General features: G+C 49.7%; 2 protein-coding genes across 2 annotated transcripts in view; both read left to right on the top strand.

Moving 5' to 3' along the window:
* The window catches only part of LOC134396454 (rano class II histocompatibility antigen, A beta chain-like), a 116,373-nt gene that overhangs the window by 38,643 nt on the left and 52,209 nt on the right, over positions 1 to 25,521 (top strand). The window lies entirely within an intron of this gene.
* LOC134396459 (rano class II histocompatibility antigen, A beta chain-like) overlaps positions 7,426 to 25,521 on the top strand; it is a 51,866-nt gene continuing 33,770 nt past the window's right edge. Inside the window, exons 1-3 of the mRNA XM_063122981.1 lie at positions 7,426 to 7,573; positions 9,532 to 9,807; positions 15,554 to 15,835. Of these exons, the coding sequence (XP_062979051.1) occupies positions 7,480 to 7,573; positions 9,532 to 9,807; positions 15,554 to 15,835 (652 nt within the window). The 5' untranslated portion in view covers positions 7,426 to 7,479. The remainder of the gene's footprint in view (positions 7,574 to 9,531; positions 9,808 to 15,553; positions 15,836 to 25,521) is intronic.

Below are 25,521 nucleotides of genomic sequence, written 5' to 3' on the forward strand. Positions count from 1 at the left end.
TATACTTGGTGGGATGACTCCGGTGACTGGAATATAGCAATTGAAGGATATAACTTGTTCAAAAAGAACAGAGGAAATAGAAAGGAAGGCGGAGTTGCACTATATGTTTTAAATACCTATCCCTGCACAGAAATACAGGTGGATCAGACTGGGAGCCCCATCGAGAGCGTCTGGATTAAAATAAATGGGGCAAGGAATAAAAAGAACATGATAATCGGAGTCTACTACCGACCACCCAATCAAGGAGAAGACGAGGATGAAACTTTTGAGAAACACATGTGATGTAGTAGTGATGGGGGACTTCAATTACCCTGATATCTGTTGGGAGACCAATACTGCCAAAAGCGGCCCTTCCAAGAAATTCCTGACATGTGTGGGTGATCACTTTCTCCTACAGAAAGTGGAGGAAGGAGCTAGAGGATCGGTAATCCTTGACTTGATATTGACCAATAGGGATGACTTAGTGGATAAAGTGGCAGTTACGGGAACTCTGGGGGAAAGTGACAACGTCATACTTGAATTCTTGATTATGAAGGAGACAAAAGTCGAGCGTAGCCATACACATACTCTGGATTTTAGGAAAGCTGATTTTAATAAACTCAGAACTATAATAAGTAAGGTCCCGTGGCAAGGGAGCCTAATGAGAAAAGGAGTGCAGGATGGGTGGGAGTATTTAAAAAAGGAAATTTTAAAGGCACAGTTACAAACAATTCCAACAAGGAGAAAAGATAGAAGACAACAGCGGAAACCAATGTGGCTCCACAAAAAGCTTAGGGATGACCTGAAAACAAAAAAGGATACATATAGGAGTGGCAGAGCGGGCCGATCCGAAATTTTCAGATCGGCCCGCGGGGCGGAGCAGGGGGTCTGTGCACACCCCTAAAATCAATGCAGTGATTACTAGAAGCCAACATGGATTTGTCAAAAACAAGTCATGTCAGACTAATTTGATCTCATTTTTTGATCGGGTAACCTCCCTTGTGGACTGTGGGAATGCTGTGGACGTCATATATCTTGACTTCAGCAAAGCTTTTGACAAAGTGCCCCATGACATTCTGATTAACAAACTAGCTAAAAGTGGGCTAGATGGAACAACTATTAGGTGGATCCACAGCTGGCTACAGAATCGGACTCAAAAAGTACTTATCAATGGAACCTTCTCAAACTGGGGAGAGGCAACGAGTGGGGTGCCGCAGGGCTCAGTCCTGGGCCCAGTGCTCTTCAACATTTTTATTAATGATTTGGACGAGGAGGTGCAGGGAACGCTGATCAAATTTGCAGATGACACCAAATTGGGTGGGATAGCTAATACCCTGGAAGACAGAAACAAACTTCAAAGTGATCTTGATAGGCTGGAGTGCTGGGCTGAAAACAACAGGATGAAATTTAATAGGGATAAATGCCAAGTTCTACATTTTGGAACTAGAAACCAATGGCACAGTTACAAGATGGGGGATACTTGGCTCAGCAATACTACAAACGAGAAAGATCTTGGAATTGTTGTAGATTGCAAGCTGAATATGAGCCAACAGTGCGATGTGGCTGCAAGAAAGGCATATGCTATTTTGGACTGCATTAAAAGAAGTATGGCTTCCAAATCACGTGAGGTACTGGTTCCTCTCTATTTGGCCCTGGTTAGGCCTCATCTAGTATTGTGTCCAGTTCTGGGCTCCACAATTCAAGACGTACGCAGACAAGCTGGAGCGTGTTCAGAGGAGGGCAACCAGGATGATCAGGGGTCTGGAAACAAAGCCCTATGAAGAGAGACTGAAAGAACTGGGCATGTTTAGCCTGGAGAAGAGAAGATTGAGGGGAGACATGAGAGCACTCTTCAAATACTTAAAAGGCTGTCACACAGGGGAGGGCCAGGATCTCTTCTCTATCCTCCCAGAATGCAGGACACGGAATAACGGGCTCAAGTTAAAGGAAGCCTGATTCCAGCTGGACATCAGGAAAAACTTCCTGACTGTTAGAGCAGTGCGACAATGGAATCAGTTCCCTAGGGAGGTTGTGGGCTCTCCCACACTAGAGGCATTCAAGAGGCAGCTGGACAAGCATCTGTCAGGGATGCTTTAGGGTGGATTCCTGCATTGAGCAGGGGTTTGGACTCAATGGCCTTGTAGGCCCCTTCCAACTCTGCTATTCTATGATTCTATGAAATTCCCTCATCATCACCACAGTTAAAGCTGCAGGAGCTATACTAGATTTAAAAGAGGGCAGGGCTCCTGCAGCTTTAACTGCTGTGATGAAGAGGGAATTTCACCAGGTTCTCCATATACACAAATGACACCTGTTGTAATTCCCTTTTTAATAGGCATGTGCTCCGCTCCGATTAGAACCAGAGAATCGGAAGCGAATTGGTCTGCTCCGCCTTGCCCAGAGGCGGAGTAGAAGCGGACCGCGGACCCCTAGAAGCAAGGCGAAGAGAAGCGCCCATTTTCGGAGCCATCCTCTTTCCGCGGACCGCTCCGATCGCCATTTTGAAACATTTCGCCCATAGGATTGCATTGCGGAAAATAAAAGGGGATAACTGCGTTGTTTTGGAAGCTGTCTTTCTGAAACTTCTTGTGCTTAGAGAGTCATGGCTGAGGGTCATTTTGAGCCTACTCTCAGCTCTCTGCATGGTACGGTTCGCTTGCTAGAATTCTTTAAAAAGTAGGGTAAAGGCGGGAAAAAGATTACCTTTTTGATTGCTGAGGGGCAGAGTCAACTCCCGGTCATGATCACATGATCCCAAAGTTGGAGAAGGGGATAGTCGAAATGGGTAACTTGGGATTCTGGGAAACTTCTCTTTCTTAATCTGAACGGACTTTTCCCAGTGTTTTTTAAAACAGTAGCCCCACCAAATGCACAAACACAACCTGAAATCATATACTAAGCCAATAATAAGAGATAGAAAAAACACAGCACTGCTACCCACCCTAACTTTGGGGAACAACTGAATAGATGTGGTGCAAGGGGATGAGCTCCCCTAGGGCATGTGGACGTGCCCTCACTCTCCTGTACTTGGAGGGCCATCAGAGCCCTCCAAAGAGTAACCCAGTGAAGCAATGCCTATCATGAGTTGAAGTAAGCGTTTGCTTCTTAAAAGACTGGTACCAGTCAAATTGGCAGATGATTCCCCCTTTGGTTACGTCCACTCCTTCCCCCCTATTACTGGTAAAAGACAGATATAGCCTTTTAAAAAAGTTCTTCTTGTTGTTTATTCAGCAACACTGCTGCTTTTAATTCCACCCCTCCTTTATTTATTTATTTATTTATTTATTTATTTATTTATTTATTCCATTTTATATGCATTACTGGCTTATCCTTGGCTCACTTCCTTATGCCCCCAGAAATGTCTGCTGCCTGCCTGCCTTCCCTTCCTCCTCCCCTGCCCGCCTCGCAGGGATGGTTTGTGTCTGGCTTTGACTCAAGGGAGAAGTCCTTCCTGCGCTCAATTAGACTTTTGGAAGTTCCAAATCCATTTTTCAAGTGTGGAAGAAGATTCATATTTAGGTTGATCTCTACTCCCCAATTCATGGCATCTTGGGATTTCCTTTGAAATGGCCCCATTGAGCTGTCTGCAGGTTTAAGCTCCGCCAAAAATCAGGGGATGATGGGATTGCCTTGTACCTTGGCATGATTGTGGGTCTAGATGGCATCTGTGAGTGTGCCCACTTCCCCTTTTTTTTATCTGTCCAAATGTCAGAGAACAGTCCATGTCTGCAAATGGGGTGCCCGATTTTCATAAATTCCCCCAAAATCAGGGGATGATGGGACTGCCTTGAGTCTTGGCGTGCATGTGTATCCCTGATAAGCTATCATGGTGGTGAGTTTGAGGTTTTTAACGTGCAAATTGACGGAGCTATCGAAAGAGGTGTGAATGGGGTGCCCGATTTTCATAAATTCCCCCAAAATCAGGGGATGATGGGATTGCCTTGAGTCTTGGCGTGCATGTGTATCCCTGGATAAGCTATCATGGTGGCAAGTTTGAGGTTTCTAACGTGCAAATTGACGGAGCTATCGAAAGGGGTGTGAATGGGGTGCCCGATTTTCATAAATTCCCCAAAAATCAGGGGATGATGGGATTGCCTTGAGTCTTGGCGTGCATGTGTCATGGTGCCAAACTTGAGGTTTCTAACTTTAACAGAAAAAAAGTTGTATACTTTTTTAGCTTAATGCAAGCCTATGGGGGGAAAAAACAGAGCTCCGATCCGGATCCGGAGCTCCGCAGCGGAGCGGAGCAGACATAGGCAGTGCGGGGGCGGAGCGAAGCGGCCCGATCCACAAATCGTGGATCTGGAAGAGAAGCGGAGCGGGGGTCCGTGCACACCCCTACTTTTCAATACAACTGTTAAAGATACAGGAGCCCGGTCCTCCTTTTCATAGGGTCACCCTAGGCTTGATGAGCCTCAGAGTGGCCACCGTGGCGACGTTAAACTCCGGGGCAGTTACAAGGTATGACGTAGATATAAGTGAGGGCAGTTATGATACTACAGCGCAGAAATTAAATGAACTGCAGCAGTGCAGATGCAGTGCTGTAGGCTTCCGGAGTTGCACAGAATTCCTTGCACGCTCCTTCCTGTGGGACTGAGTGGCTGGTGGGTTTTCCGTCCCCCCCTCCTGCTTATTGCGTTACATTCGGTCCTAAGGACTCCCTTCCAGGGAAAATGGTGGTTCTACGCCCCTGCTGTGGTGTGTGTGTGTGTGTGTGTGTGTTGGTTCTCTGGGTGTGTGAGTGTGGGGGTGGACGGACGCTGGAGTGGGTTTGTGAGGAGGTTTTGCTTCGCTTTCTGCTGACCACAGGTGCTTGGATCGTGGCCAGTTTCTCTGTTTCATTTCCACGAACGCTGAGCCTGGCTTGTCGCGTGGGGAAGCGAAACCTGAGCGCCTCTGCAGCGTCTTGTCCACTGCCAGGAGCGTCTCTGGGCAAAGAAGGACGTTGCTGGGGGCCCAGAGGTGCAGCTTCCGTCACCAGAGAGCTGGAAATAATGGGTGGGGTGGGGGCTGCCTTGACCCAGGGCCCCGTGTGTGTGTTCGTCTTCCCTCCCCTTCTGTGTAGTCTGACCTTCAGAGCAGCTCATTCGGTCAAGGCTTGGTGAATGGAATGAGCGGCATCGGCCTTTCATTCCCGCTGGGGTTCAGTCCTTGCAAGGGGCTGCGATGTTCTCGGTCAGAAGCCAGCTTCACGGTCTGGACTCAGTGCCTGGAAGTGGGTGTCTTTCCACCTGCAGGCTGGCTGGAAAGGAGAGTGCCCCTGAGCCCGTGCAGAGTGCGTCATTTCAGGCAGCACATATGCCTCTGGCATGAACGGCAAGGGCCCTGGGGCCCAGGAGGGCTGTTCCCCAGAGCCTTTCCTTGGACGAATTCTGCTCGTCCAGCACCACTCTAAGTCCTCCTGGCTTGCTGCGTTCAGCCAGACCCTGCCGGCAGCGGGTGATACTGGCAACGGGCAATGGGTGCTGGGGGTGGGGGTGCTGTTCTCAGAAAAGTGTGGGCCTGCCTGGAAAAGCCACTGGGGGGGCAGGGATAGGGTGGAGGCAGGGGGCTTGATGGGGGGGGGAACAGAGATTCGGTGAAAAAGGGGGCTTGTTTGTTTGCTCAGAGGCCTTTTGCACTGTTGCCTCTCCTTCCCGAGACGCCCGAGGAGGTCCAGACGGGGCCAAGGCTGGCTCCTGCCCGCAGCAGGTGAAAGCCCCCTCCGCCCCCCCCCCCCCCGGTGCCTTATCCTTGGCTGAGCAGCGTAACAGCAGCACCGTGAAAGTGGACCCTCTTTTCTCAGTGTCGGTTTCAGTTGCAGAGCCTCAATCGGCCCTGGGCACCATCAGGAGCACCAACAGGATGAATCCCCCCAGGAGCAGGAACAGGAGAACCCAGGAGGAGCCGTGCTGGATCAGACCGGAGAGGCCTCCCTGGCCCAGGGTTTTGCCCCCATCACGGCCAGCCAGTTGCCCCCATGGGGAGCCCACAGCAGGGCCGGAGGGCCACAGCGCTGCCCCCCTCCTGCCCCCCAGCATCTGGGGCTGAGAGGCGTCTGCTGCTGTTGCCTCTGATCCTGTCATAGAATCCTAGACTAGTAGAGTTGGAAGGGGCCTCTTAAGGCCATCGAGTCCAACCCCCTGCACAGTGCAGGATCCACCCTACAGCATCTCTGACAGATGGTTGTCCAGCTGGAGGTCTTCTGTGGCCGTCACCCTAGGAGAGCAGGTGCTCCGCCACGAAGCCTCGGCCCCCTCCGTCACAATTTTGATACTGTGTTTTTATACTGTTGTTTGCTTTACACTTTGAATTGTCCACCTGGTTTTAATTTTTGTGAACCGCCCAGAGAGCTTTGGGTATTGGGCGATGTAGAAATGCAATAAATAAATAAATAAATAAATAAATTAAATTAAATACCAGTGGCCATCTCTGCATTATAGTAGCCAATTCCTTTGTTTCACTGGATGCTAGTTTGTGTGCATGTGTGTGTGGGTGTGAGTCCTTCCTTGTGTCTGTCCGGAATTCCCCCCCCCCTTCAGCTTCCTGGGAACGACCCCATTGGGTCCCACGATTATGAAGGGAGGGGCCTGAGCTCCGTGGCAAGAGCACCTGCACTTCCAGGTGGGGCCGGGCGAAACACCTGCCCCAAACCCTGGAGAGCCCCTGGCCGTCTGTGAAGACAGTCCTGCACGGAATGAACCAGAGGCGTCATTGGGGGGACAGGCAGCCCAGGTGGGCCTCCTTGGCCACCATTCAGTTCCGTGGAGCATCTGGGCCATGTCGCCTTCTGGCAGCCACCCTCTGCGCTGGGTCCCCATCCGGCTGCTTGTGATGCCTGGTTCCTGTCTTGCTCCCCTGAGAAGCGGTGACAGGGCTGAATCTGGGCCAAAGCCTGGAAACGTTTTTTGCATAGGAGCATTCACCTCTGTTTCAAACATGTGGTGGTGGTGGTGGTAATATAAATGTGCCTCTGAGCATGTGAAGAGTGTATTTAGTTCACTATGGAGTACTCTCAGTAAATCCATGCACAACTATGGGGGAAAGGTGGAGGATTTTGACGTTCCTCGGCCAGTGGGGGTGTGGAGTTGGGGACGCAGGTCAGTTGCCACCTGGCCTCGTCCTGCCTGGCCTTCCTACCCTTGCCTGCCCGCTGGGTCTGTGCCAGGGGCTTTCCAGGCCCCTCCCTGCTGCAACCCTCCTTCCCCAGGGTGATGCCTCCCAGGGATGCCTCCCCCAAGAGACACACAAAAACACCTAGACCTTCCTCTGCCTTCTTTTGCAGCCAAAACCTGTCTTCTCCATCTGCACAAGCCGGGGGACCTTCTGCCTGGAGACTGATGACGCTGCTGAAAGGAGAATGCTCCCTGGTGCTTCTCTGTGCCAGGGGAGAGCTGCGTCTCTGAGACTTTGCAGAAATAGTGGTCCGTCCCCCAACCCACTTGTATTCACACACTCAAAAGTTTCCCTTCTGGGGCTGAAAGCAGATTTCTCTCTCCCTGCCCTTGTGGGGCTGCAGCCATGGTGTGCGTTTCTCTTCTCCTGTTGCTGATGGTGCTGCTGATGGGATCCTCCATGGTCCCTGGAACTGGAGGAGGGAAGAAGCCCCCACCAGGTGAGGAGAAGGGAAGGGAGGGGAGGGGGCTTGGAGAGAGAGAGAGAGAGAGTTCAGAGCTGGAGCTGTTCAGAGAAGGGCAACCAGAATGATCAGGGGTCTGGAAACAAAGCCTCATGAAGAGAGACTGAAAGAACTGGGCATGTTTAGCCTGGAGAAGAGAAGATTAAGGGGAGACATGATAGCACTCTTCAAATACTTCAAAGGTTGTCACACAGAGGAGGGCCAGGATCTCTTCTCGATCCTCCCAGAGTGCAGGACACGGAATAACGGGCTCAAGTTAAAGGAAGCCAGATTCCAGCTGGACATCAGGAAAAACTTCCTGACTGTTAGAGCAGTACAACAATGGAACCAGTGACCTAGGGATGTTGTGGGCTCTCCCACACTAGAGGCCTTCAAGAGGCAGCTGGACAAGCATCTGTCAGGGATGCTTTAGGGTGGATTCCTGCATTGAGCAGGGGGTTGGACTTGATGGCCTCAGAGGACCCTTCCAACTCTGCTTTTCTATGATTCTATGAGAGAGAGAAAGAGAGAGAGAGCCCTTCTGCCCCTCACTTTCCCAATGGGGCAGCAGAGACAGAGGAGGATGAGACCCTCCTTAAGCCCAAAGACCCCGTGGAGAGAAAAGGGTCCGAGAAGGATCCAGGAAGCTCCCGAGGATCAGGGAAGGAGCAAGGAAGGAGGGGGGTGTCAAAGAGAAATGGGGACCCCCCCAGGACCTCCCCCCCTTCTGCTGACCCTCATGGCTTCTTCAAGGAAAGGAAGGATTGGCGCCCCCTGGAGGACCCTTTGAAATTGAGGGAAGGAGGGGGAGGGGGAGGGAGCACATAGCCATGAGGACTTCCACAGAATTCCAAGTGTGGTTGTACCATCGCTTTGTCTAAGGCGTGTGTGATCTTGGTGGTTTTATTCTCGGTTCCTTTCCTAAATTAGGGTGACCCTATGGAAACGAGGACAGGGCCCCCGTATCGTCAACAGTTGTACAGAAAAGGGAATTTCAGCAGGTGTCGTTTGTATGCATGCAGCACCTGGAGAAATTCCCTTTCTATACAACTGTTGAAGATACGGGGGCCCTGTCCTCTTTTCCATACGGTCACCCTGTCTGGCCCTAATCCGATACTCCAGCCGCGACACCACCTCGTCTCTTTCTCTGGAGGCGTCTTTGCCTGCTGAGTCTCTGGCTGAGATTCCTCCCTTGTCCCGGATCCTCTCCTGGGCTGCGCGGGGGGAGACGCTGGCTGGAGATCATCCATGGAAACGCAGCCTCTGCGGTGTGTCTGGGGCCTCAGAGAGGACTGGAGCGTTGGGGGGTCCCTGCCCCAAAGGAGGGGGGTTTCATTTAAAACGAGAGCAGGCTGTGGGGTCGCAGACTGGGGAGTTTTCGGAGGCGGATCTGCTGCAGCCTGAGGACAGCAGGGGTGAAGTTCTGAGACTTCTGACGTTGTTTTCCATGCGGAGTTTTGTAAGGAACCCGAAAGCGCGTTGTTAGACTCTGTGTGTGTGTGTGTGTGTGTGTGTGTGTGAGAGAGAGAGAGAGAGAGAGAGAGAGAGAGAGAGAGAGAGAGAGAGAGAGAGAGAGAGTGTCTAATTCTCTCTATGGCTCACAGTCGAAGTTGTGACTCTTCACATCGACCCAAAACACCGAGAGGCGGGCGCAGGCTCCTTCCTGGGCAGGCGATTGGGCAGGAGAGAGCCTGCTTGGCCATTGTGCCTTTCCCCCCTCTCCTGCTCAGTGAGGACTAGAGACTTGAGTCTTTAAAACTGGAAAGGTGGGAGGCGGGATGAGCTGTTGGTGCCAGCGGGGCTTGAGCCTGGGCGAGTCCCGGCCAAGGGGGCAACTTGTGGCGCTGGCACGACTCTGCCTCCATCTCCTCCTCATGGCCTGAGAAACCCCCAGCCCAGACCCCCTCCTTCTCTTTCTCATGATGCTCTCGGGGGCGCTTTCTCTCCCCCTCCAGCCCCCCATTTCCTGTACCAGGCGAAGGCGGAGTGCCGCTTCATCAACGGGACGCAGCAGGTGCGCTACCTCGAAAGGTACTTCTACGGGCGGCAGGAGTACGTGCGCTTCGACAGCGCCCGCGGGGACTTCGAGGCCGTCACGCCGCTGGGGGAGCCCACAGCCAAGTACTGGAACCGCCAGGAGGGGGGTCTGCAGTACCAGTGGGCCCAGGTGGATGCCTTCTGCCGCTACATCTACGAAAATATCTACGGACCTTTTTCCCACCGGCGGCGGGGTGAGTCCACTGGGGGGGTGTCCCCGGGGACGGGAGGGGGCGTCAGTTCTCAGCGTGCCTTGGGGCCTGCAGAACAGAGCACCTCTGAGAAACTCGCCCCTGCCCCAGCTGTCCTGTTCACAACACGAAAGACACCCCCCCCCCCCCATTCTCACCACCCGTTTGAGGCTCCCAAAGGGCTGCTCGGGGCGGGGACAGACGGACACTGGACATTATTGGTACCTCTCCTCCTTATGCCTTTATTATTAACATTTATTCTTAAATTCACTGCAGATTCACGTGGATCATTCACGTTCTTCCATTGCGTTTATTCACCCTCTTCAGCCCTTGCCAGCCCCTGAAAACTTCTCTTTCAGTTTTTAACAATTTTATTATTTTCTACAAAGAAATAAAGAAAAGAAGAAGAAAAAGACAAGCGGAGAAATAAAGCAGAACAGAACATCACATACTTAACATTATAATACATCACATCTAATAAAAACACATAACAAAACATATACGGCCATGTTCCATTTGAGGCAATCTTCATGTCATACATATAGGCTGTCAATAACTACACTTTATTTATTTATTTATTACATTTTTATACCACCCAATAGCTGAAGCTCTCTGGGCGGTTCACAAAAATTAAAACCATAATAAAACTACCAACAGATTAAAAACACAAATACAAAATACAGTATAAAAAGCACAACCAGGATAAAACCACGCAGCAAAATTGATATAAGATTAAAATACAGAGTTAGAACAGTAAAATTTAAACTTAAGTTAAAATTAAGCATTAAAATACTGAGAGAATAAAAAGGTCTTCAGCTGGCGACGAAAGCAGTACAGTGTAGGCGCCAGGTAGACCTCTCTGGGGAGCTCCTTCCACAGCCGGGGTGCCACAGCGGAGAAGGCCCAGAGTTATACAAAGGCCACAGATTATGTATAGAATCCACAAACAAATACATCATTCTTTTGCAACTCGTGTTTATACTTTATCAGAGGTTTCCAGCCCAGTACAAATGAGGTTGTGTGAGTTTTGCCATCTCTGCCAAGTCCAAAACCTTCCCCAGCCCTTCCTCCGTTGATGGCACTTGTGCCTTTTCCCACTATTGCGCATAGAGTAGTCTGGCAGCTGTTGTCATATACAGAAACAACGTTCCTCCTTTTTCTTTAAGTTGATCATAAGTCCCAGCAAAAATGCTTCTGGTTTCATTTGTATATTGGTCTTTAATATTTTTTCCATTGACAAGTGGATCTGTCAGGGATGCTTTAGGGTGGATTCCTGCATTGAGCAGGGGGTTGAACTCGATGGCCTTGTAGGTCCCTTCCAACTCTGCTATTCTATGATTCTATGAATCCAAAACTATTTTGCTTGGAAACTTGGAAGCACACACATCCACATTGCTGGCAAGTTTCAAGCAAATTCCATCATCACCTGATTTTGGGGGGGGGGCCTTTAACCTCTAACGCAGCACCCCTAACCCCAATTCACACCCCTTTTGATATCTGTCAATTTTCAAATTAGAAACCTCAAGTTAGGCACCATGACACCTCATGCATGTATAAACATGCATGCCAAGCCTCAAGCCAATCCAAGCCTCCCCTGATTTTGGGGGAATTTTTGAAAATCGGACACCCCATTTTCAGACATGGACTTTTCTCTGACATTTTGACAGATAAAAACTTGGAAGCAGGCACATCCACATTCCTGGCAAGTTTCAAGCAAATTCCATCACCCCCTGATTTTGGGGGGCTTTAACCTCTAACGCAGCACCCCTAACCCCAATTCACACCCCTTTCAATATCTCCATCAATTTTCATGTTAGAAACCTCAAGTTAGGCACCATGTCACCTCACTCATGTATACACATGCATTCCAAGTCTCAAGCCAATCCAAGCCTCCCCTGATTTGGGGGGAATTTTTGAAAATCGGACACCCCATTTTCAGACATGGACTTTTCTCTGACATTTTGACAGATAAAAACTTGGAAGCAGGCACATCCACATTCCTGGCAAGTTTCAAGCAAATTCCATCACCCCCTGATTTTGGGGGGCTTTAACCTCTAACGCAGCACCCCTAACCCCAATTCACACCCCTTTCAATATCTCCATCAATTTTCATGTTAGAAACCTCAAGTTAGGCACCATGTCACCTCACTCATGTATACACATGCATTCCAAGTCTCAAGCCAATCCAAGCCTCCCCTGATTTTGGGGGAATTTTTGAAAATCGGACACCCCATTTTCAGACATGGACTTTTCTCTGACATTTTGACAGATAAAAACTTGGAAGCAGGCACATCCACATTCCTGGCAAGTTTCAAGCAAATTCCATCACCCCCTGATTTTGGGGGGCTTTAACCTCTAACGCAGCACCCCTAACCCCAATTCACACCCCTTTCAATATCTCCATCAATTTTCATGTTAGAAACCTCAAGTTAGGCACCATGTCACCTCACTCATGTATACACATGCATTCCAAGTCTCAAGCCAATCCAAGCCTCCCCTGATTTTGGGGGAATTTTTGAAAATCGGACACCCCAGTATCTCAGGAATTTGAAGCTGCAGACAGCTCAATGGGGCCATTTCAAAGGAAATCCCAACATGCCATGAATTGGGGAGTAGATAACCCTAAATATGAATCTTCTTCCACACTTGAAAAATTGATTTGGAACTTCAAAAATCTAAGTGAGCGCAGGAAGGACTTGTCCCCTGAGACAAAGCAAGACACACACAAACCATCCCTGCGAGGCGGTCACAGAGGTGGAGGACAGGCGGGCAGAGAGCCAGGAAGAGATATGCCATAGATCTAGTATGGGGGAGTCAGTCCCGGTGGATGCCCCACCACAGCAGCACCCGGGGGGGGGGAAGGCACGCAGGCAGGCAGGCAGGCAGGCAGGCAGCAGGCATTTCTGGGGGCACAAGGAAGTGAGGCAAGGATGGTTTGTTTCAAAGCCAGCAGTAAGTCATGCATTGCAAACCATCCCTGCGAGGCGGTCACAGAGGAGGAGGACAGGCGGGCAGAGAGCCAGGTAGAGATATGCCATAGATCTAGTATGGGGGAGTCAGTCCCGGCAGATGCCCCACCACAGCAGCACCCGGGGGGGGGGGGGGAAGGCAGGCAGGCAGGCAGGCAGCAAGCATTTCTGGGGGCACAAGGAAGTGAGCTAAGGATAGTTTCAAAGCCAGTAATGCAAACCATCCCTGTGAGGCGGGAGCAGCACAGAGAGATGCCTTTTCTTTGGCATCCCATAACTAGGAGGCTAGGAGGATAAGAGTAAAGCTTTGTGATCCTTGCTTCAGAGTTGATTGACTGCACTGTGATCACAGCCATTATTAAACAACAATAGTAACGTTAATAATAGCAGTACTAATTAATATTAATAGCAATAATAATAATAACAACAACAACAACAACAATAAGGAGTTGAACCACAATGAAAGCCTGCCTGACTTCACTGAAGAGGAAAAGCCAGGAGAGCTTGGGCTATGGGGTGTAAATATAAAATGGAATAAATAAATAAATAAATAAATAAACAAAGGAGGGGTGGAATTAAAAGCAGCAGTGTTGCTGAATAAACAACAAGAAGATTTTTTTTAAAAAAAGGCTATGTCTGTCTTTTACCAGTAAGAGGAAAGTGGACGTGCCCAGAGGGAGTGGAATATGCCAATTTTTGACTGCCCCTAAGTAAGTACCAGTGTTTAAGAAGCTACCTGTCACTTCAACTCATGACAGGCATTAGTCTCCACTGGTTACTCTTTGAAGAGCTCTGATGATCCTCCAAGGAGTGCACTGGGCACGTCCACATGCCCTAGGGGACCTCATCCCCTTGCACCACATCTATTCAGTTGTTCAACAAGGTTAGGGTGGGTAGCAGTGCTGTGTTTCCTATCTGTTATTTATTTACTTAGTATATGATTTCAGGTGGTGTTTGTGCATTTGCTGGGGCTACTATTTTAAAAAACACTGGGAAAAGTCCATTCAGACTAAGAAAGAGAAGTTTCCCAGTATCCCGTTTTGCCTATCCCCTCCTCCAGCTTTGGGATTGGAGGCTGCTTCATCAGGTGATCATGACTAGGAGTTGAATCTGCCTCTCAGCACTTCAAAAAGGTACCTCTCCCACTTTTTTTACCCTATTTTTTAGGAAATTATAGCAAACAAACCAGACCACACAGAGTGCTGAGAGTAGGCTCAAAATGACCCACAGCCACGACTCTCTAAGCACACGAAATTTCAGAAAGATAGCTTTAAAAACAACACAGTTATCCCCTAATCTTTTCTGTAATGAAATCCTATGGGCGAAAAAATCCAAAATGGCGGGTGAATTGCTCCACGAAAAGAGAACCACTCTGCCTATGGCTGCTTCTCTTCGCCATGCTTCTCCAGGCCCCCAGTTTGCTTCTCCTCCTCTTCTGGACAAGGCGGATCAGGCCAATTCGCTCCTGCTTCTCCGGTCTGAGGAGAAGCGGAACACATCCCTAATAGCTAATACCCTGGAAGACAGAAACAAACTTCAAAGTGATCTTGATAGGCTGGAGTGCTGGGCTGAAACAACAGAATGAAATTTAATAGGGATAAATGCCAAGTTCTACATTTAGGAAATAGAAACTAAATGCACAGTTACAAGATGGGGGATACTTGGCTCAGCAATGCTAAAGTTTCGTCCTCTATTATTATTATTATTATTATTATTATTATTTATTTATTTATTTATTTATATAGCACCATCAATGTACATGGTCTTCTCCTTGATTGGGTGGTCAGTAGTAGACTCTGACTACCATTTATTTATTTATTTTTATTTATTTAATTTATATATCACCCCATAGCTGAAGCTTTCTGGGCAGTTTACAAAAGTTAAAAACAGTGAACATTAAAAAGTATACAAAATGTAAAACCATCGAAAATGCTCCTTTTATTTTTCCTCTGTACCTGAGAACAGTTCCGTGTCTTTGCTTCTGGATCGAGCAATCCAAAATTAAGAGTTCATTAAACATCATATAACTAATTAAAACATTTAAAACTAATACATTATTAAAAGCAGCACTTTATTGAAAGGCACATTTAAAATTCAACATATTCACTGCAGGCTAGATACAATTTGAAGTATATCTTTGAGGAAACAACTCCTTATTCAACCTTACTAATTAAACCAAGGCATATAGATCTTTCTAGACATCAATATATCAGTGATTGTTCCTTGCAGAATGGTGCAGCTTTGACAGACCTCCTCCCTCCCTCCCTCCCATGACCCCTTTCATCATGAGTGTTGATCTTAAAATCAGCATTTTCCTTTTAAATATTATTCAACAAACCCTGCCAATTAGTTTTTTTAATATCAGTTATCCAGAATTCATTGTGAACCTGCTTCTCGCTTTGAGTGTATCTATTCTTTAATGCTATTTTTTTATATACTTATTCACCTGTCCAAATGTTTAATTGTTAACCATTTCCACTTTCGGTTCCGTTGGCATTTCGTAACCAGGTATCTTTTCTTGCTTTGAGGGAGGTAAGTTATGAATTCTGATACAGCAAAAGCAGCTGGGTGGGTGGGTGGGAAGCTAGACCAAAGGACTGTGAGCTCCCTGCCCTATTTGTTGACCCCCCAGGAGGGCATCTGTCTGACTGCAGATTGGAAGAGATTGCTGGCGTCGGTCTGCCCAGGAAACTCTCCTCCGTTTTCTGGATCTCTCTCAGCCCCTCCTTTTCCTGCCCTCCTGGTGTCTCTCACACATATTCTTCTTCTTTTCCCTCTAGTTCAGCCCTCTGTCTCCATCTCCCCCACCAAGGAAGACCCCCTGTCCCCCCACACCCTCCTGCTCTGCACTGCAGCCAGTTTCTATCCCCTGGAGATTGAGATCCAGTGGCTGAAGAACGGGCAGGAGCAGAAGGAAGGGGTCTTTTACGGGGAGGAGCTCCACAACGGGGACTGGACCTACCAGACCCAGGTGATGCTGGAGACGAAGCCGGAGCACGGAGACGTCTACACCTGCCAAGTGGAGCATGCCAGCCTGGAGGCCCCCATCACCGTCCAGTGGGGTAGGAGCCTTCCTTCCTTCCTCCCTTAGATACAATCCTGCAAATAGGGTGGGAATTCTACATTCCTGTGTCATTCCTGACCTGCTGAGGATGCAGAGACCCACACACACACTTCTCAGGAGCTATTGTCTGGCAAAGCTGCCAAAGGCCGACAATAAACAACCAACTAAGGAGCTGATAGAGATAAGAACAGTGTCTGGGTAATCTGCCAACTTTATAGCAACTACCAAGAAATTAGGGCTAAGCAGATACACTCAAAGTTTACAGGCAGAATTCAGTATCTTTGACAATGGCCAGACACAGGCAAGGAGACACACAAAGAATAGTCCAGGTCATAGAGCTAATAGTCAAGGCTTACAGCAGGCAGGGTGGTCTAGAACAAGTCCGTGGTCAAATAGGAGTAGCAGGCAGCGTGGTCCAGAGCCAGTCTGTGGTCAAACAAAATTAGCAGGCAACGCGGTCAGGAACAGGTCTGTGGTCTAACAGGATTCTAGGCAACAAGGCTGAGAAGTCACAGGCAACAAACACCAGAGCTTTCGCCAGGGTAATCAGTTAACCTCTGACAAACTCTCCCCAGTTCCCTGAGGCATATATATTGTGGAGATGGTATAGTATTGTATCTTTAAGAGAGCAAGGATTAGATCCAGCTGAAGTCTGGGCAATCTATAAGGGGAAATTGGGGATAGCATTGGAGAGGGCTTAGTCAAGCATACGGCTATGCTGCCAGCCTTGCAAGGCATACTTTAAATAAAGGATTTATATTTGTACTTTTACCTTGCCTCTTTTCCGATACAATTATATACAAGTCACTGCTGCCCCAAGGTGCTCCTTGATTGCTTGGTGTTTCAGATAAAGCCTTTGGGAGTGGCATTTGGCTTCCTTTTCTGCTCTCTGCTGGCTGAAAGATGGAACGGATACATTTGGTTCTTCCCCCTCTTGGTTATCTAGATTGGCAGGACTCCCTGCTGACCTAGATGCTGACACACTTGTGCTCGGCTCCTCCTCCTCTTGGCTCCCTAGGTTGGCAGGACCCCCTGCTGGCACAAGTTCCACCCCCCTTGAGCTGGACTCTTCAGCAATGGGTCTGGGTTCCTCCATGTCCTCATCCCCTGACTCCATACCTACACAGGGTATGACACTACTCCCCCCTCCATCATCCCCTCCCCCCGGACCAGGAGGGTCCAGCTTCATGGGGTAATGACGGTGAAAGTCCTGGACCAGAACAGGAGCATGGATATCTGTAGCGTATTCCCAGGAGCGCTCCTCTGGGCCATATCCCACCCAATCGATCAAGTACTAGAGCCGGCCCAGATATCGCTGAGAATCCAATACTTACGCCACCTCAAACTCCTCCTCCCCATCCACTAGCACCGGGGTAGGAGGGGAAGCAGCACCGGTGTCAGGTCGAACTCCTGTAGCTGGAACCAACAAGGAGCGATGAAACACTGGGTGGATCCGTAAGGTCCTAGGAAGTTGCAGCTGGAAGACGACAGGATTGACCCGTGCAGTGACCAAATAGGGCCCAAGAAATTGGGCGTCCAGTTTCTGATGGGGACGGCGGAGAGGAAGATGACAGGTGGATAACCACACCCGATCCCCTACTTTCAAGGGAGGCCCCTCCTGACGCTTATGATCAGCCCCACATTTGTAAGCCTCCTTTGCCACGTCCAATTGCTCTGTAACGGGGAGTGGGCGGCCTGCAATTCCCACAGCCACTGGTCTGCTGCAGGGACTGCAGAGGAGGGAATGACATCTGGGAACCAACAGGGATGATACCCACCAGTCACGAAAAAAGGGGTCTGTTGGGTAGAGACATGCACAGAATTATTGTAGGCGAACTCCGCCAAGGGGAGCAACTCCGACCAATCATCTTGCTGATAGTTGGTGTAGCACCGCAGGTACTGCTCCAATGTACCATTGGTGTGTTCAGTCTGGCCATCCGTTTGCGGATGATAAGCAGATGACATGTGGGCGGTAATGTCCAATAGTTGGAGTAGACTCCTCCAGAACCGTGCCGTGAACTGAGACCCTCCATCGGAGACAATACCTTCTGGAAGGCCATGACACCGAAAAACATGGTGGACAAACAACTGTGCCGTTTCCTTGGCCGTGGGAATCCCAGAGCAAGGAACAAAATGGGCCATCTTTGAAAACAGATCAACCACCATGAAAATGGTGGTATGGCCAGTGGAGAGGGGGATGTCCATAATGAAGTCCATGGAAATGACCTTCCAGGGCCCAGAAGGGGTAGCCAAGGGATGCAACAACCCTGCAGGCCTCCCCCGGAGGTCCTTCGCTCGACGGCACACCGGGCAGCTCTGAACATAACGGGCCATGTCAGCGTGAACATGAGGCCACCAGAACTCCTGAGTGAGAAGGTGAAGGGTTTTCCACAGTCCAAAGTGTCCTGCTGGCTTAGAATCATGTCACAAACATAACATCTTCTCCCTACAAGGACCTACTGGCACATAGAGCCAGACTCGGTGGTCCAGGAGACCCTCACACATGGAGAAAGGGGTGGGCCCCCTTCCCCTGCATGAACTGTAACCAAGGAGTCCCGGCCCTGGAGGTCTCGAATTTGGTCTATCAAGGCGGGGGTTACCGGAGCAGCCACAAAATGCTCTGGATGGAGGATAGCCGACCGCATTTCCATCTCTGGCTCTGTAGCATACTCCGGCTTCATCTGCCTGTCGGTTTTGGGCATGCAGTATATACATCACCCTGAAGTTGAACCGGACAAAATACAAGGACCATCGCTTCTGCTGCTGTGTCAGCTTCTGAGCAGTTTGCAGGTACTCCAGGTTACGGTGGTCTGTGCGCACCTCAACTGGATTTTATTTATTTATTTATTTATTACATTTCTATGCGCTGCTCCTTCCAGTAAATGCCGCCAGACCTTGAAAGCTGCCTTGATGGCCAGAAGCTCCTTTTCCCAAATCGTGTAGTTCCGTTCTAGGGGAGTGAGCTGTCTAGAGTAGAAGGCACAAGGTAACATATGGGACTCAGCATTGGCCGGCTGGAGCAACACTGCTCCGACAGTGACATCGGATGAGTCCATCTCGACCATGAATGGCGTACGAAGATTGGGATGCTGTAGGATCGGGGCTGACGTAAACCGATCTTTTAACTCCTCAAATGCCTGATGGGTAGCTGGTGCCCAATGGAACAGGGCCTTTCCACGTAACAACTGGGTGATGGGCTCTGTCAGGGTCGTGAACTCTGGTATGAATCGCCGATAAAAATTTGCAAAGCCCAGGAACCTTTGAACCTCCTTCCGGTTCCAAGGAGGTTGCCAGGTAAGCACAGCCTCCACCTTTGAGCGGTCCATTTCCACACCCTTGGCCGAGATCCGGTAGCCCAAGAAGTCTACCACTGTCAAATTAAAGGCGCATTTCTCCAATTTGGCATATAGGTGGTGCTCTCAGAGTCTCTGAAGTACCGCCCATACATGAGCATCATGGGCAGTCTGAGTGGGGGAGTAGATGAGGAAATCGTCCAAATAGATGATAACAAACAGGTCCAAATAATCCCTGAAAACGTCGTTCACAAAATGTTGGAACACAGCTGGGGCATTGCATAGCCCAAATGGCATGACTGTGTATTCATACTGCCCATACTGTGGAAGGCAGTCTTCCACTCATCCCCGGCCTGGATTCTAACCAGATTGTATGCTCCCCAGAGGTCAAGTTTAGTAAAGACCTTGGCATGACGGAGACGTTCCAATAGTTCGGGGATCAGGGGTACAGGGTACCGGTTGCGGACCATGATCCGGTTTAGGGCCCTATAAGCATTACATAAGCGTAATTCGCCACAATACCTGCGGACGAAGAGGACGGGAGCACCCGCAGGGGATTTAGATGGCCTAATAAAGCCCTTCCACAGATTCATTTCTAAAAAGTCCCGTAAGGCTGCTAATTCGGGTTCGGATAACGAGTACAGGTGCCCCGCCGGTATAGGTATAGGGCCCCCGGGTACCAACTCGATGGCACAGTTATAAACTCTATGTGGGAGTAGTCTCTCCGATTCTTTTTTGTTGAACACTTCTGCAAAATCACTGTATTTAGACGGTAGGGCTGCCGAGAATTCTGTGGAGTTTGTCACCGGGGCTGCATGGATCCGCTCCGGCCAGCAGTGTTCTTGGCAGTACTCCGAAGCAAACAGCACTTCCTGATGCATCCATGAAATGTGTGGGTCATGCTGGGTCAGCCAGGGCATTCCTAGGACCAGTGGAAAATGCAGTACAGCGGCCACGTAAAACTGGGTTAGCTTTATATGGCCTTGGATCAGCACCATTGTTTGATGTGTCACTGGGCCAGATCTCAGGAGACGACCATCAATAGTCTCCACTGGCCGAGTTTCTGTCAATAGCTGCAGAGGAATCTGGTGCTGGGTAGCAAACCCCAGGTCCATGAAGTTGCTAGAAGCCCCGGAATCTATCATGGCTCCCACCGGCAGCATCTGGCTGCTATTCCCCCCCAATGGTGACCATCACCAACAAAAGGTCCTTTCTTGGTTCTGAGTTGGGTATGGATAGGTTTGTCCCATACTCTCCCAGGCTACTGAACCCCTCTAAGCCTGGGAGGACCCGTTTCCTGGCAAGGGGATCCCCTGCCTCTTGACTGGGCAGCTGTGAGTAAAGTGCACACCTTATCCAAAATAAAGGCAAAGGCTAGCTGCTCTCCTGCGCTCCTTTTCTGCAACTGAGAGGCGTGGGTGGGCGCTTCCTAGCTGCATGGGTTCCTCTGAAGGGCTAGACGAGAGAAACGCCGAGGTGACTGAAAGTGTTGCAGGAACAAGTCCATAACTCCGAGGCGTACTCCCTTGCCGAGCCTGTTTGCCACTGTCAGCTGGCCATCTATCATGGTAGCTTGTTCAATCAGCAAGGAGAGAGTCTCAGAAAGTCCATAGTGGAATTGTGACTGTAGAGCGCTATCATTCCAGGTCAAATCTTGGGCTATGAGCCGAAAAGTCGTGGTGTAATCGGCCACAGTCCCCTTCCCCTGCCGTAGAGTTTGAATGCGGTGTTCTGCAGTCTTGGCTTTGACAGAATCTCCCCAGGTTGCTGTCATCTCTTTTACAAAATTGTCCAGGTTATTTAGGAGAGGGCTATCCTGAGTCAGATAAGGAGTAGCCCATTTATTAGCAGGTCCCGAAAGCAGGCTCACAATGAAAGCAACCTTCTGGGCATCAGTGGGAAAGTCCTCAGGCCTGATTTTGAAGTGCAATTTACAGCTTGACAAAAAGCTTTCCAACATGTCTCTATCCCTAGCAAATTTTTCTGGCAAGGAAACAAAACATTTGCTTCGACGGGGCTGTGGAGGTGCAGCTGCTTGATGAAGTTGCACTTGTAAAGCTGCCACCGCTTGCGTTAACTGTGCAACTTGAGTTTCAAGCTTCTGGTTTCTCTGCAAAAACTCTTCCATGTTTTCTTGTCGGCTGAAGGGGTCAGAGGTTAATCTGTCTGGAAAAGCTGCCAAAGGCCGACAATAAACAACCAACTAAGGAGCTGATAGAGATAAGAACAGTGTCTGGGTAATCTGCCAACTTTATAGCAACAACCAAGAAATTAGGGCTAAGCAGATACACTCAAAGGTTACAGGCAGAATTCAGTCTCTTTGAAAACAGCCAGATGCAGGCAAGGAGGCACACAAAGAATAGTCCAGGTCACAGAGCTAATAGTCAAGGCTTACAGCAGGCAGGGTGGTCTAGAACAAGTCCGTGGTCAAAGAGGATTAGCAGACAACATGGTCAGGAACAAGTCAAACAGGATTCTAGGCAACAAGGCTGAGAAGTCACAGGCAACAAACACCAGAGTTTTCGCCAGGGTAATCAGTTAACCTCTGACAAACTCTCCCCAGTTCCCTGAGGAATATATATACAAGTCACTGCTGCCCCCAGGTGCTCCTTGATTGCTTGGCATCTCAGATAAAGCCTCTGGGAGTGGTGTCTGGCTTCCTTTTCTGCTCTCTGCTGACTGAAAGACAGAACGGGTACGTTTGGTTCTTCCCCCTCTTGATTATCTAGATTGGCAGGACTCCCTGCTGACCTAGATGCTGACACACTTGTGCTCGGCTCCTCCTCCTCTTGGCTCCCTAGGTTGGCAGGACCCCCTGCTGGCACAGGTTCCACCCCCCTTGAGCTGGACTCTTCAGCAATGGGTCTGGGTTCCTCCATGTCCTCATCCCCCGACTCCATACATACACATGGTATGACAGCTACCCTGATCTGATGGAGGTTCTTAATGTGAGCCCAAGTCTGGAGCTGGCGATTAAGAGGGGAATTGATCCAGGTGTACAAGGTTATAATACCAGGACGCAGTTGGAGGGGGAGGGCAGTGAGTAAGGGGAGAATTGATCCAGGTGTGGAAGATGATGCCTGGTGTAGCCAAAGTAGGCAGAGAGATGTTCTTCTCCATCTCTCACAATACCATTACCCAAAGGGGGAGGAGTCATCCCACAAAGCTGAATGGTGGGGGAGTCTGGACAGATGAAAGGAAGCCAGGTGAACGGTACATAGTAAAAGGAGAAGGTGTGTTGAGCCAGAGCAGATGTCAAACAGCCACTCTCTCTTTGCCACGCTTACAAGATTGAGAGGGAACAGCAGGATTTATGGGGGCTCCTCTCCCCAGGTCTCCCATCTCTCAGGATGATGCCCCTCCCTGCCCCATCAGCCTTGAATCCAGATTCATGTTGCCTGAGGACTAGTGTCACCTGCAGTTACCACCGGTGAAGTTCCCTGTGAGCTCTGGAAAGCGCCTCAGCTCCCGGGTCCTGATTGGGGCTGGCAGGAGAGGCTGCAGCTAGAGCAGGGGGAGAACTGGGCAGCCCCCACCCCCCCACCCCGGCTCCCAGTCATGGGTCTTGTGAGTTGCTGCTTTTAAAACTGGGGCTGGTTTGTTTGTTAGGTTGTAAGTGATTTGCATCTTATTTTGGACTACGCTGATGTGTATAAGCCGCCCTGTGAACTTTTGTAGAAAGATGGAGCCTAAATCTAATATTAGAATCATAGAATTGTAAAATAGTAGAGTTGGAAAACGCCTCTAAGGCCATCTAGTCCAGTGGTTCCCAAACTTTTTCAGGTCACCGCCCCCTTGGTTCCACAAACTCATGCCCAGCGCCCCCCTACCCTACACTATAAAAATCATTATTCAGAATAGCGGTTTTCAACAACCCACCAAGGAAGATAATAACAATAAAATTCAAAACAGTAACAATTAATTGAACACTTTATTCAAAATCCAATTGGTGTGTCCTGCCATGCTGGCTGCAAACAGAGGCGTTCGCTCTCTTTTCCCTCCCTCCCTCAGCAAGCCTGGGGCAGGTGCTTCCCATTTAGAGGGGTCTCTAGGAGTTGAAGGACTTTTTTCTGTCTAAACATGCATAAAATTGTGCCTTTATCACACTAGCACGAATACAGGAATCAAATAGGATTTCCTTCTTCAGTGGAACACACTTACTTAGGAGTAAGCACCATTTTGTTATAGGAAAGGATAATGTATTTTAATTAAAAATTTAAAATAATTATCTGCCACCTGGTACAGAGTTTTCCTATGGAAAATCTGGCTGGGACTGAAGTAGAGGGGCACTAATTTTACTGTACTTATTGTCTTTAAATATGGTTAAATATCCCACAGTAACCTTGCTATTCTATTTCTATAATTCATTTTCTCCTGTCTTTTCTTCATCCTCTCTTCATTTTCAGGCTGAATCCTATGCACATTTACCTCAGAGTAAGTTCTATTGATCTCAGTAGGGCTTACTTCTGAGTAGACATACTTAGGATTGTGTTGCAGCTCTGTTTTTATGGTGACACAAGATACACACATACCATGTTTACCAAAAGAACGCTTGAAAAAAGGGGGTTGGACACCCTGAAATAAGCAAGGGCAGATAGGAATTGTTTCAGCAAGCATTCTGGAAGAAGGCGCTGCTGAATCTTCTTTAGCCAGGAAGGACCTGGGGAATTGCAATTCTCTCCCCCTCCCCCTTTTCTCTCCCAATCCTGTTGTAGTCCAGAATTTTTGAGGGGTGGGAGCACACACAGAGACACACAGCTTCTCTCTCTCTCTCTCTCTCTCTCTCTCTCTCTCTCTCTCTCTCTCTCTCTCTCTCTCTCTCTCTCCAAACCCCCCTCCCCCCAAGCCTCACAATAGCTGCTGGGCTGATTAGGACAGGAGGGCAGCAGCTCAGAGGGGAGATGGCCCCAATCTGCAACTCCTGACAGGGGAAGGGAGCCTGGTGATACCTTGCAGCAGCACAAGCAGTCCTGCTCCCCACCCAGCCTGCCGGCTGATGGCTGTTCTTGGCAGCTGCTCTGCCACCCGCCATCCTCCACATGCTCCTTCCTCTCCGCCACATGGCTGCTGCTCCCGCCTTGTGCAGCAACTATCGCGAGAGGTCTGCCGGGGCAGCTTGTAGGAGGGGGCAGCTCTGGCCGAGGGAGCGAGCGAGCAGGCGGCGGTGGCTCCAGCAGGGAAGAAGCCCTGGGCCCTCCTAGGCAGGAGAAGAGTGGGCAGAGCAGCTGAATTCGCTGCTGTTTCCTGCTCTGCTGCGTCCTGTGGGTGCTTCCCCCACCCCCTACTTTTGGTGGGGCCGCTGTGGGCTTGAGATATGAGGAGAGAGTGGCTGCATGAGTGAGAAAGTCCTTCCTGAGTAGGAGTGGTGTGGGGAGAGCAGCTGAATTTGCCACTCTTTCCTGCTCAGTCCCTGGGTTTTAGGACTTTCCAGAGAGACCACCTCGAGCGCCCCCCTGCCGCCCCTTTACCTGTTAGCACCCCCTGCCAGTGCCCCCCTGCCGTCCCTTTGCCTCTTAACGCCCCCCTATGCAATCCCACCGCCCCCAAGGGGGCAATACCGCCCACTTTGGGAACCACTGATCTAGTCCAACCCCCTGGTCAATGCAGGAATCCACCCTAAGGCATCCCTGAATGATGGTTGTCCAGCTGCCTCTTAAACTACTATTAGGACTAATAGTGTAGATCGCATTGTGAAACTAAGGAGTCCGCTACCACAGGACAGGGTGATGGCCCTGAACATGGAGGACTTTAGAAGGGGATTAGACATGGCCATCAGTGGCAAGTAGTCTGGATGGCTCTATGCCACCTCCAGGATCACAGGCAATATGTGGGACTCGATGGCCTTGCAGGTTCCTTCCAACTCTGCTATTCTATGATTCTGTGTCTCTGGCTGAGGCTTTTCTGGAGCAATCCCCCTGCCCCTTTTATAGAATTTTACTGGGTCTCAGATGAGAACGACCTCTGTTTGCAGCCCCCTCCCATGTTCACCCACCTCTCGTTCCTTCCTTCCTTCCTTCCCTTGTGAAGAGGGTAACGCCAGGAGCTGTCCATGTGGAAGCCCCCTCTGAACACCAGTTACTGAGGGACAAGGGCTGTTGTGCTTCTTGGCTTCCCATTGGGGCATCTGGTTGGACACTCTGGGAACAGAAGGATGGACTAGGGAGTCCCTTGGCCTGATCCAGCTTGTGAAAGGAGCCCACGTCTGCTTGTGATTCATGGCTTCGCTTCCATTATATCCTTCAGGTGGGGGCTTTGGGTTCCCAACAGGCCCCATCTTCTGCTCCAGGGATGGACCTCCCCTTTACAGTTCAGAGCACCAGTTTGCAAGTGGGAATTCATAAAGTATCCTGGGAATTATGATTCCCCCCTCCTCTCCCCTGGGGGGCAGGGG

Source organism: Elgaria multicarinata, chromosome 3, assembly GCF_023053635.1.
Source record: "Elgaria multicarinata webbii isolate HBS135686 ecotype San Diego chromosome 3, rElgMul1.1.pri, whole genome shotgun sequence".
Classification (NCBI taxonomy): Eukaryota; Metazoa; Chordata; class Lepidosauria; order Squamata; family Anguidae; genus Elgaria; species Elgaria multicarinata.